This window comes from Arvicanthis niloticus, chromosome 18 (assembly GCF_011762505.2).
Source record: "Arvicanthis niloticus isolate mArvNil1 chromosome 18, mArvNil1.pat.X, whole genome shotgun sequence".
Lineage (NCBI taxonomy): Eukaryota > Metazoa > Chordata > Mammalia > Rodentia > Muridae > Arvicanthis > Arvicanthis niloticus.
In genome coordinates this window covers 37,695,364-37,706,877 of record NC_047675.1, presented here as the reverse complement: position 1 = coordinate 37,706,877, position 11,514 = coordinate 37,695,364, and the positions used below count along the sequence as shown (strand labels likewise).

Below are 11,514 nucleotides of genomic sequence, written 5' to 3'. Positions count from 1 at the left end.
TGATGCCTCACACGGCTCTGCTTTGCCCTTTGTCCTCCTTGGTGGCCTTTCCCATCTTTTCATGTAATCATCAGGCTACCCTGGGCTACATCATGAGTTCCAGGCTAGTCTTAGTTACAGTCTGGTCTCCAAAAGCCAAAACAAAAATCTCCAAGTAATTGGAGGAGGATTTCTGTTTGGTTGAGTCCAGCAACACCCCTGCCTCTACCTCTTGGCATGTTGGAATTACAGTTATCAGATCAGAAAACATTGAATTTATGTTCAATGTTTGCATGCATGTACGAGCACCAGGTCTGTGCCTGTAATGCGAGGGCATTACAATGGTAAGACAATGGTAAGCCGCAGGTAACCGTAACTGAAGTTATGGACAATGGTAACATGTGGGTGTTGGGAATTGAACCCAGGTCCTCTGAAAGAGCAGCAGTGCACTTAACTGTTGAGCTATCTCTCCAGTCCCCAAGCCGGCATTATTTGGAGAGTCACAGCAGGATAGATAGAAAAGGGCTTTAACAAAGCTATTGTTACAGAGGTGGGCGAAGCCTGTGGAAGCCAGCAAAAGCTAGTGAAATGAGCAGGAACACATGCCCCGAATGCTGAAAGGGACAAGGTTAGAGGTCATTATAGGACACAGAAACAATGGCTAGATAGTACAGAGGACCTCCTAAGGAGAGAGAGACAGCCACCTACAGCCCTCTCAGGAGCCAGAGAATAGATCCTCTTTTCTCCTGAGGCAAGCCAGCCTTACCCAGAGTCTGGTTGAAGTCTTTCACCAGCTGGGAGTCTGAGAATCCCAGCACAACAGACTCTGTAGAAGTTGCCTACAGAGACAACCTCTCTTTATATGGGATGTTTCAGAGGAGGATATTAAAATAGGAGTGACTGGTAATGAAGGCCACGTGTACATGGACCTCCCCAGCAGTGAACCTGCAGTTTTCTAGGAATCTCTAAAAGAAAGAAAGGAAAGGAAAAGAAAGAGAAGAAAATCCCATTTACAGTAAGAGACATGAGACATGTCCCAACTCCCTTGTGCAACCCTTGTGACCCATGGCTTTATCTTATCAGATTGCAACCTTGTCCAAGGTACCCTTTAATCTCACTTATCAAGAAGAAGAAGAAGATAGAGAAAAAGAGAAGAGAGACTCCACGGTAGCCCTTTGGGATGTAACCTAGAGTCTCTTCTGTCTGGAGCCAGACAACCCTTGTCCTCGACTCTGGGATGAGTAGCTCTCACAGAAGCCAGATGAGCCAATAATTTGGGAGCTGCTTTTGTCTTCTGCTCTGGAAAAATCCCCTAGGCACGGAAAGTCCAAATGGGGCCACCTGCTTGAAAAAGCTGGCGAGAGAAGTATAGCATTTGCTAGGTTTCAGTAAGTCACTCTGGCTTGGAGCTGAAGCATGGATTCCTCACATCAAAGTGGCTAAGGGTCACGCCCCTGGACAGCTGCACAGATGCTACAACGGGAATAAAGCCCTAGCAGCAGCTGGAGAGCTGCTGGCCCAGGGTCTGCAGGACCCTCCCAGGGTGACCTGACTGTTACTCTAGCTGCTGAAGAGCTGAATGTCCTGGAGAGACATCTGCTCACAAGGAACCTGTGAGTTAAAGACTAAAACAAATTCAAATGAACAGCTTTGCTTCAGAAGGCCTAGGGACACGTGTCCCGTGACTCAGACTCAACTCTGCTACTGTCTTGCAGCCTTGATGACCAAAGGGCCTCAGGGCCTTAGATGAAGCCTCCTCTACAGTTCCTGCCTCCTCCCCCACCCTCCTTTCAACATTTTTTTTTAACACATGATCTCCAACCCAGGCTACCTACAAACTTGCTATGTAGTCCAGGCTATCCTCTAAATATTTTATTTTTATTTCTTTGTCTCTCTGTGTGTGTCTGTGTGGCTGAGTGTGGCTGTGGCTGTGTCCAAGAATGTGCACTTATGTGTATACTCAGAAGGCAGAAGAGAGGGTGTCAGATCCCCTAAAGTTAGAGCTACAGGTGTTACAAACCACTGGACAAAAGTGCTGGGAATAAAACTCTGGTCCCCTGGATAAAGAGCAAATGCTCCCTAACTACTGAGCCATCTCGCCAGTCTCTTATATAATGGTTGAAAAGCCATAGCTGAGATTGGGGATAGTCCCTAGGCTAACCTCAATCTGTAGGTCTCTGTATCCATAGTGCTGGGATCATAGGCATGTGTCACTATAGCCGCCCTACTGCCTTGCTGTCACCTGCCCGGACTGCAAGGCCTGTGTAGCACCCTCTGCAACAGCTGCAGTCCCACCACCAAAATCCTTAACTTGTCCCTCTTGTCTCTGCTTCATAGTCTTATTGAGTTAGTGTCCCCTCTTGTCTCTGGCTCCTCTGCCCATACAGGCAGGGGCACCATTTCACCGGCCTCAGCCCCACACCTGAGGCAAAAATATAACTTCGTTTTACAGAAGCAAAGCTCTGGGCTAGTGAGATGGCTCAGTGGGTAAAGGAGCTTGCCACCAATCCTGAAAACCTGAGTCCAATCCCTAGGACCCATGTGATAGAAGGAGAGAAGTGACTCCTACAAGGTGCCCTTTGACCTCCACATGTGCACCATGCCATGCATGTGTGCCAATCCCTATAAGGAAGCAATTTTTTAAAATGTGTGTTGGTGGGGCTCGAGAGATGGCTCAGTGGTTAAGAGCACTGTCTACTCTTCCAGAGGTCCTGAGTTCAATTCCCATCAACCACATGGTGGCTCACAACCATCTGTAATGGGATCTGATGACCTCTTCTGGTGTGTCTAAAAACAGCTACTGTGTATTTATAATGAATGAATGAACGAACGAATGAATGAATGAATGAATGAATAAAAATGTGTGTTGGTGTTTTGCCTGCAGATCTGTCTATCCCTCACATGCATGCAGTGCCAAAAGAGACAGAAAGAAGGAGTCAGATCCCCTTGAACCAGGGTTTCAGACTGTTGTGAGCTGCCATGTGGGTGCTTCGACTCAAACCTGGGTCCTCTGGAAGAGCAACCAGTGCTCTTAATCCTTGGGCCATTACTCCAGTGCAGTAAATAAATCTTTTTGAAAAGAAATGTTATACAAAGAAATGTTATACAAAAAAAAAGGTTATACAAAATGTTATACAAAGACAAAGACTATCTCTCTCTCTCTTTCCTCTTTCTTTTCATTCTCCTCCTTCTCTTCGTTTGAGACAGGCTCTCATGTAGCCTAGGCTAGCCTAGAATGCACTATGTAGCTAAGAGGGACCTTGAACTTCTGATTCTCCTGCCTCTACTTCTGGAATGCTCAGATTATAGTGTAGACCAGCAAGTCTGATAGGTGAGGCAGTGGGAGCTGGACCCAGGGCCTCATGTGTATTAGGCAGGCACTCCCCTGACCACAGCGGCCTCACAGGGGTCCTGCCCTGTTGCCTGCACTCATTCTTGCTTGTCTTCTCCATACTTAGACTGTTTGGTGGGACTGGAGACAGGGTGATCCTTGGATAGTCCTGATTGGCCATGTAATCCTTTGTTTTAAATGAGTGAACGAATTTGTGGTCATGGACTATCAGCTCATGTGGAGAACCCGCCAGCCACCATCTCCTTTGAGTCCATCCTGGGACTTCCTTCAGCTAAGAGTTGGGAAGCCTTTCTGTGTCATCAGGATGGGCACTGAGTCTCCTAGCCCACCTCCCAGAAAGTCTGCATGAGCAGGGCTCTGCAGTGCGCATGGTTCTGTTCCAGAAGGGCTCTTGCCCACGGTGCCTTGGGGGATGCTACAAGGTGTCCTGGGGCATTACCAATGTTCATGGGCACTGTTAATCAGGGCAGCTGTCCTTTTCCCATGGGTTGAGCGTTACAGGCTAAGAGCCAAGCAAGACTACGATAAGGAGCTTGGCCCCCCACTTCCATCCAAGGTCTCTGGATAACAGGGAGGGGAGCTCTTGGACCTTCCTGGTTGGGTAGGATCATAGGGATTGGGCAGGGCTTCAGGACCCTAGGAGACATAAAAGAGCCTCAGAGTAGGCAAGCCTCATTCCCTAGACCAGCACCATGGCATTCCTTTGGCTCGTGTCCTGCTTCGCCCTTGTGGGGACCACCTTTGGTAAGTGCTGGGGCTCAGCTGGCCTAACCAGGCATTATTAGAGGGGGAAGGGCAGAGCGGGGTTTATCTTGAAATAGCTGATCTCCCACCCTTCCTGTTTGAACCTTATCTAAGGACCAGTACCCTGAAGCCTCAGGGAGGACAGAAGTCCTTCTAGGACTCTCTGGGCTTATGCCCTGCTTCAGGCGCAAAAAGACATGCCTGGGTCCAGCTGTGGTCTCTAGATCCAGATGTGGCTCAGGTAGGGGGCGCTATGGCAGCCCAGCAGGAGCGGGCTGGCAGATGCCAAGCCTTTTGTTTTCTTTCTATTTGCCTTTATGTTTTATTGTTTGAGACAGGATCTCACTCTGTAGCCCAGGTTAGCCCGGAGTTTACTATGTAACCCAGGCAGGTTCAGACTTAGAGCAATCCTCTTACCTGGGCCTCCTGAGTGCTTCAGTTAAAGACTTATGCTGCCACATCTAGCTTACCATTTTGCTTTTCATTTATAAAAAGAAGGAAAAACAAAAGGGGGAGAGATTAGCTAGAGGTTGGGGTACACGCCTGTAGTCCTAGCAATTAGGAAACAGGTACTCCTTACAGAGACAGGGTCTTTTGTAGTCTATCCTGATCCTCCTGCCTCCATCTCCCAAATGCTAGGATTATGGCATATTCCACAGTCAAGTTCAGAGGCATCTCTCACCGCCACCACTGCCATTTGGTTTGTTTGTTTGTTTAAAGATTTGTTTATTTATTTTATGTATATGAGTACATCATTGCTCTCCTCAGACACACCAGAAGAGGGCATCAGATCTTATAGATGGGTGTGAGCCACCATGTGGTTGCTGGGAATTGAATTTAGGACCTCAGGAAGAGCTGTCAGTGCTCTCAACCTCTGAGCCATCTCTCCAGCCCCCACCATTTGTTTTTTATTGCTGCTGTTTATTTTACCCTGCAACACTCACTGTCTTACCCCGTTGTTCAGCCTGGCAACTCCTGGGCTCAAGCAATTCTCCTGCCTCAGCCTTCAGAACAACTGAGACTACAGGCATTTGGCGCTAATCCAGCCTCAGATACTTTGTTAAGAATGATAACCCAGATTCAGCCTAGAGCTTCCGGCTGCTCCCTCCCTGGTCCCGTTCTGAGTCATTTCTCTCCAGGCTTACACAAATGTGCTACATAGTTATAAATCCATAAGCAAAGAGCCTTAAAGTTACATAAATAGTAGTTGGCTCTGTCGGTTTTACAACATGCTCTTTTTCCACTCAGAACGTGTAAGATCCAGCCATGTCACTATGGAGACCAAGCTTGCTCACTTAAATACACTGCGCTGTGAGAATGCATCACTCTCGTTTCTCATCTTTTGGCTAGTATAAAATAGATGACTGTGACTTTGTGGGGGTATTTCAGTCATCAGTGGAGAATCTTTTCCATTTCCTAGTCTCTGTGCTGAAGAGAGACAGGTGCTGGCCCCTTGTGGGGGTCAAAGGACTTCAGAAGTGGAGAGGCTGGTCACGGGGGCCACTGTACAACCAAACCGTGAACATCCCCCAGCCACTATAGCAAGTGTATCCTAGCATGCCCAGGATGCCTGACCACGCCCTCTGCTCGTCTCCCTCTTCTGTGATGTGTTCTTTCATGGAGTAGAGTCTGAGCCCTCTTTTTCTTCCTCTTTTCTTTCTTTCTTTCTTTCTTCCTTTCTTTTTTTAAAAATTGAAACAGAGTCTCATTATGTACCCGTTTCTGGCCGCCTGGAACTCTCTATGTAAATCAGGCTGACCTAAAACTCAGAGATCTCCCTGCCTGTCTCCTGAGTGTTGAGATTAAAGAAGTGTATTGATACACCTAGAACAAAGTCTAATCTTTTATAAATTAAGGAACAAAGTTGGTCAGTAGTGGTGTCCTCCTTTTAATCCCAGCACTGGGGCGGCAGAGGCAGGGGATCTCTGAGTTCGAGGCCAGCCTGGTCTCCAGAGTGAGCTCCAGGACAGCCAGGGCTACACAGGGAAACCCTGTCTAGGAAAAAAAGTTGGGGAGGGGGAACCAAATGTCACATGACAAATAGCTATTGAAATAGGCAGGTACCACAGAAATGGCCGGCCTGGCGGTTGAGCCAGACAGCCTGGTGGTCCGGCTTGTTTTCTGTTCCTCCTGCTGTGACATACCTGGTTGGGGGCAGCTGTGCCTCTCTCCATCCATGGGAGGATAACTGGGGTCAGCAGGGTCTGTATGAGGGACCCCTAAGCCAAGAGGGTGAAGGGGAGCCAGATGTTTCCAGAGGAGGTGGTATGGTCTCAGTGGGGTCCTGGGTTGGCTGAGGAGTTCTATCCACAACATGACTACTATTATCTCCCCAGGCTGTGGGGTCCCTGCCATCCAACCTGTGCTGGCCGGTCTGTCCAGGATTGTCAACGGAGAGGATGCTATTCCTGGCTCCTGGCCCTGGCAGGTGTCCCTGCAGGTGAGAGGAAGACTCTGGGAACATGAGGGCCTGTACTGGGGTGCTGCCAAGGTGGGAGCCATTGACCTTACTTTTCACCCTCCCCAGGACAACACTGGCTTCCATTTCTGCGGAGGCTCCCTCATCAGCGAAGACTGGGTGGTCACTGCTGCCCACTGCGGAGTCAAGTGAGTCCCAGGCTATGTCGGGGTTCTGCTTCCAGCTTTATTTGTGGATGGGGCAGGGATCAGACCCCTCTTCATCTTCACCCCATGTGTCTCAATGCCCAGGACATCCGATGTGGTGGTGGCCGGGGAGTTTGATCAGAGATCCAATGAAGAGAACGTCCAGGTCCTGAAGATCGCCAAGGTACACAGGCTGCCAGCCGGGGGAGCAAGCCCAGGAAGGAGAAGCCCTTAGCTCCTTAAAGGACGGGAGCACAGTGGAGCTGGGACTGGTCTTAGAATTCTCTTTCTGGGTCTGTTCTGATGGGGCTAAAAGGAAAGAAGCTTGTCCCCTGGAACATGGCAGAGCCCAGGTCCCACCCCCTCCCCAAGTCTTAGCTGAGTTTCTTGTCCCCACAGGTTTTTAAGAACCCCAAATTCAATATGTTCACTGTGCGTAATGACATCACCCTGCTGAAGCTGAAAACTCCTGCCCAGTTCTCTGACACTGTGTCTGCCGTGTGTCTGCCCACTGTTGATGACGACTTCCCTCCTGGGACAGTGTGCGCCACCACTGGCTGGGGCAAGACCAAATACAATGGTGAGTGTGGCCTTGCTGCAATGGGAGCCCAGATGGCAGGCTCTTCCAGCTGTGACCCCCTCTGTCTGTCTGTCTTCCTTCTTTTTAAAAAAATAAATAAATAAATTTATTTTTGTTCATATGAGCACACTGTTGTTGTCTTCAGACACACCAGAAGAGGGCATCATATCCCATTATAGATAGTTGTGAGTCACCATGTGGTTGCTGGGAATTGAACTCAGGACCTCTGGAAGAGCAGTCAGTGCTCTTCACCGCTGAGCCATCTCCCCAGGCCCTTCTTCCTTCTTTCCTTCTTTCTTTCCTTCCATCCTTTCTTTATTTTGCTCTAAATTTCAACGATAATACATCTTTACATTTCTTTTCTTTCTTTTTTTTTTTTTTTTTTTTTTGGTTTTTTGAGACAGGGTTTTTCTGTGTAGTCCTGGCTGTCCTGGAACTCACTTTGTAGACCAGGCTGGCCTCGAACTCAGAAATCCGCCTGCCTCTGCCTCCCAAGTGCTGGGATTAAAGGCGTGCGCCACCACCGCCCGGCCTATCTTTCCATTTCTTAATTGGAATCTGTTAATTAAAGCTGGGCAGAGTGGCACACTTTAATCCCCAGCACTTGGGAGGCAGAGGCAGGCAGAGCCTATGAGTTCTGGGCCAGCCAGTGCTACATAATAAGATGCTGTCTGAAAAAAAATTTATTAACTAATAATCTATAAAATTAACAATTACTATGTGTCAGTTAAGACTTAATATTTAAGACTCATCCAACACAAACAAAGCGTTGCTGATACGATGGGGCTTGAAGGAAGCCCTCAGCTCAACAGGGAGGATTCTCTCAGCGTCGGGACCTGATTGTATATCCCTTAAACAGGGTGGGACCCGCACTCTCTTGAAAAAAATTTTATACACCCACTACCCGTGGCCACAAGGTCCAGGCCCTGCCTGTGATGGAACCTAATGGCAGCTCTCCCTGCCGATTCCTGAAAGAACCCATGGTGGTATCCCGTAGGCTGATAGGCCTAGGGGCTCTGACTGCATTCCCTCTCTCCCTGCAGCCCTCAAGACCCCTGACAAGCTGCAGCAGGCAGCCCTGCCCATCGTGTCCCCTGCTGAGTGCAAGGAATTCTGGGGTTCCAAGATCACCGATGTGATGATCTGCGCAGGCGCCAGTGGCGTCTCTTCCTGCATGGTACAGCTTCCTACCCCTGACCCACTCACAGACCTGCCTAACCTGATCAGGCTAGGGGAAAACACAGGGACCAGGAAAGGATGGGCTGAGGCTAACAGACACCCCTAGGAAGCACCTCTGTCCAGACTGGCTCTGTACTGCCTGTACGGAACCCACCCTTCCCCTGTGAGCTGTGTCTCTTACTCACAGAGGGAAGATGGCTGTGTAGGTCTCCCCCAAGAGTACAAGAGCACAGTTGGGGGTGTCAGTGAACCCCAAGGAACTGCCCTACACTTTGCCTCGCACCCAGGTCAGGCTTGAAGAGTCCTTTATCTTTCTCTTCAGGGTGACTCTGGTGGCCCCCTCGTCTGCCAGAAGGATGGAGTCTGGACCCTGGCAGGCATTGTGTCCTGGGGCAGCAGTGTCTGCTCCACTTCCACTCCTGCCGTGTACGCCCGAGTCACAGCCCTCATGCCCTGGGTTCAGCAGATCTTGGAAGCCAACTGAGTCCATGGTTCTTGCCTTCTCCCACTTCAAGCATCTCAATAAAATCATCTAATTAGAACACTGGCTCTCTCTGTGTCTTTGTGGTCCAGAGGACAGAAGACTGGAATGATCCCTGTCATCTACCAAGGGGACAGATTACTGGCCCCTCCCTTTAAGCTACATATACCCTGATGGCCCTTCTTTCTGCCTCCCCGCTTTGCTTCTTAGAACCCCACCCTAGGTCAGAACTCAGATTACATCTATTAGAACCAGCTAGAAGCACAGGGCTCTCTGGAAGGCAGTAGTCCTTGGCCAGACTATATCATCCACAGCCCCGAAGGGTCAGACATCTAATGGTGGTGAGCCTTGTTCTGGAGACACACTTCTGTGCCTTTAGGCTCCTGTGCCCGTGCCCCATATCCTAACAGCATCCTTCCTGCTGCAGACGGCACCCCTGCTTTTGTTCCAGATTCACTCGCTCTGAGCTCTTCCTCCCGGCTCTCAGTTTCTGGTTGTTAAAACATCACTCTATGGCTTCCACACTCTCACCCCTCCCTGTTCGCCCCTCCCTGTCCGCAGTGTTTTCTGCCCTTGGGGAGTTTAGATTGCCCGACTTCAATCTCTCTGCCAGGTTTCAGATGGAATGGCTCCCCCTTGCGTCAGGGCTGCCTCCTGTAAGGGTACCTGACCTCAGCGGCAACGCTCAATGCTGTTTATTGGAGAATGACCAAGTCTTTTTTTTTTTTCCTTTTTTTGGTTTTTTCGAGACAGGGTTTCTCTGTGTAGCCCTGGCTGTCCTGGAACTCACTCTGTAGAACAGGCTGGCCTCGAACTCAGAAATCCTCCAGTGCTGGGATTAAAGGCATGCGCCACCATTGCCCGGCTGACTAAGTCTCATCTCAGTCTTATACCTTTCTCGAATATTCTTCAGTAGAATACCCCTCCCCCACCCGCCTGTCATGTAAGGCCCTAGTGTTACTGTTCACACAGAGTGCACTGGGTAAATGTTTATTCCTTTACCAGTTTTAGACATTTTTTCCTTTACCGATTAAAAAACGTTATCACATTCATTTAGTGTGCAAGTGCACACGTGTGTGGGCATGTGGAGGCCAGAGGGGAGTTTCCTGGGGCCAGATCTCTCCTTTCAAAAAGTGGGTCCTGGGAATTGAACTCCGGTCATCAGGGTTGGCAGGACGTGAGTTACTGGGCTATCTCACTGTTCGATCTCTCTCTCTCTCTCTCTCTCTCTCTCTCTCTCTCTCTCTCTCTCTCTCTCTCTTTCTCTCATCTATCTATCATCTATGCTTTCAAACTCTGCTCGGCTTGAACCATTGATGTTAGGTTCTGTGTATTTGCTGCTCTAGGGTCAGAACCTGGGGCTTGTGACCATCAGGCCAGTGCTCTCTCTGAGCCATGTCCCTGTCCATTGCTTTCTTCTGTGCTCTATCCTTGGTTGAATTCTTGTATGTATGTGAGATGGCTCAGTGCTTGTCCCACAAGCCTGATGATCTGAGTTACACCTGGGGACCCACATAAACAGGAAGGAGAGAACCAATTCCACAGAGCTGTCCTCCAACCTGTACAAGAATGTGCTGACATACATGTGCTCCACCCCCCACATACACACATGCAATAAAAATAAACCGAATTTAGCTGGGTGTGGTGGTGTTCACCTTTGATCCCAGCACTTGGGAAGCAGAGGCAGGTGGATTTCTGTGAGTTTGAGGCTAGCCTGGTCTACAATGCAAATTCTAGGACAGCCAAGGCTACACAGAGAAACTCTGTCTTTAAAGAAAAAAAACAAAAATTAATAATAATAAATAATAAATACAGAACTTAAAACATCCAAAAAGTTGTTTTTTTTTTCAAACCTGTTTCAGAAAATTTCTCAGCCACCCCCTTCCCAAATCTGCTGCCTTAGGGACTCTGCAAATATATATGATAATGGATTAAATGATGGTGTAATTATGCATATAAAAACAGGATAAATGATAGCTACCAGGGGCATTTCATCTTTGTGCCTGGAACTTATAAATGCTATTTTGTAAGGAAAAAAGTCTTTTTTGTTGTTGTTTGGTTTTGAGACAGAGTCTTGTATGTATCCCAAGTTGGCTTCAAACTTTCTATGTAGCTAAGGATGGCCTTGAATTTAAAAGGAAAAGATTTTATTTTCTTTATGGGAGGTGGGAGGGAGCCCAGGGAAATGAGGGTGGGTCCTAATGGACTTCAGAAGAGGGTGTCAGATCCCCCAGGGCTGGAGTTCCAGGCAGTGGTTAGCTGCTGGATGTGGGTGCTGGGAACCAAACTCAGTTCTTCCGAAAGAGAAGCAAGCAAGCTCTCTTAACCTTGAGTCATAGCATCAGCCCCAACCATGAACTCCTGCTTCACCTAAGCTCCCCAAAGACTGGCTTGTGCCACCATGCCGCGTGCATGTGGTGCTAGGGATAGAACCCAGGGCTTCGTGTATGATAAGCAATACATCAAACACTGCCAGGCTTGATTGTACGATATGATTCCATTATAGAACTTGACATGAGTAGACCGGTTTGAGTCCTAAATCCAACCACAAGGCTCCTGAGAGAAAGGCTGAGGGAGGTGACACACAGACAAGGT

General features: G+C 48.7%; 1 protein-coding gene across 1 annotated transcript; it reads left to right on the top strand.

Moving 5' to 3' along the window:
- The first annotated feature begins 3,918 nt into the window (after nucleotides 1-3,918).
- On the top strand, nucleotides 3,919-8,980 carry Ctrb2 (chymotrypsinogen B2). Its single transcript, XM_034522654.2, has 7 exons — nucleotides 3,919-4,075; nucleotides 6,412-6,515; nucleotides 6,603-6,682; nucleotides 6,785-6,863; nucleotides 7,079-7,259; nucleotides 8,303-8,436; nucleotides 8,761-8,980. Exons 1-7 carry the CDS (start codon nucleotides 4,024-4,026, stop codon nucleotides 8,920-8,922), a joined length of 792 nt encoding a protein of 263 aa, XP_034378545.1. The 5' UTR covers nucleotides 3,919-4,023; the 3' UTR covers nucleotides 8,923-8,980.
- The last annotated feature ends 2,534 nt before the right edge of the window (nucleotides 8,981-11,514 follow it).

What these genes read in the sequence shown, in the direction of transcription:
- Ctrb2 (XM_034522654.2), top strand. Translation starts at nt 4,024, where the DNA reads ATGGCATTCCTTTGGCTCGTGTCCTGCTTCGCCCTTGTGGGGACCACC. An exon ending in CCTTGTGGGGACCACCTTTG is followed by an intron (nt 4,076 to 6,411) that starts GTAAGTGCTGGG and finishes TTATCTCCCCAG; the next exon opens with GCTGTGGGGTCCCTGCCATC. An exon ending in CCTGGCAGGTGTCCCTGCAG is followed by an intron (nt 6,516 to 6,602) that starts GTGAGAGGAAGA and finishes CACCCTCCCCAG; the next exon opens with GACAACACTGGCTTCCATTT.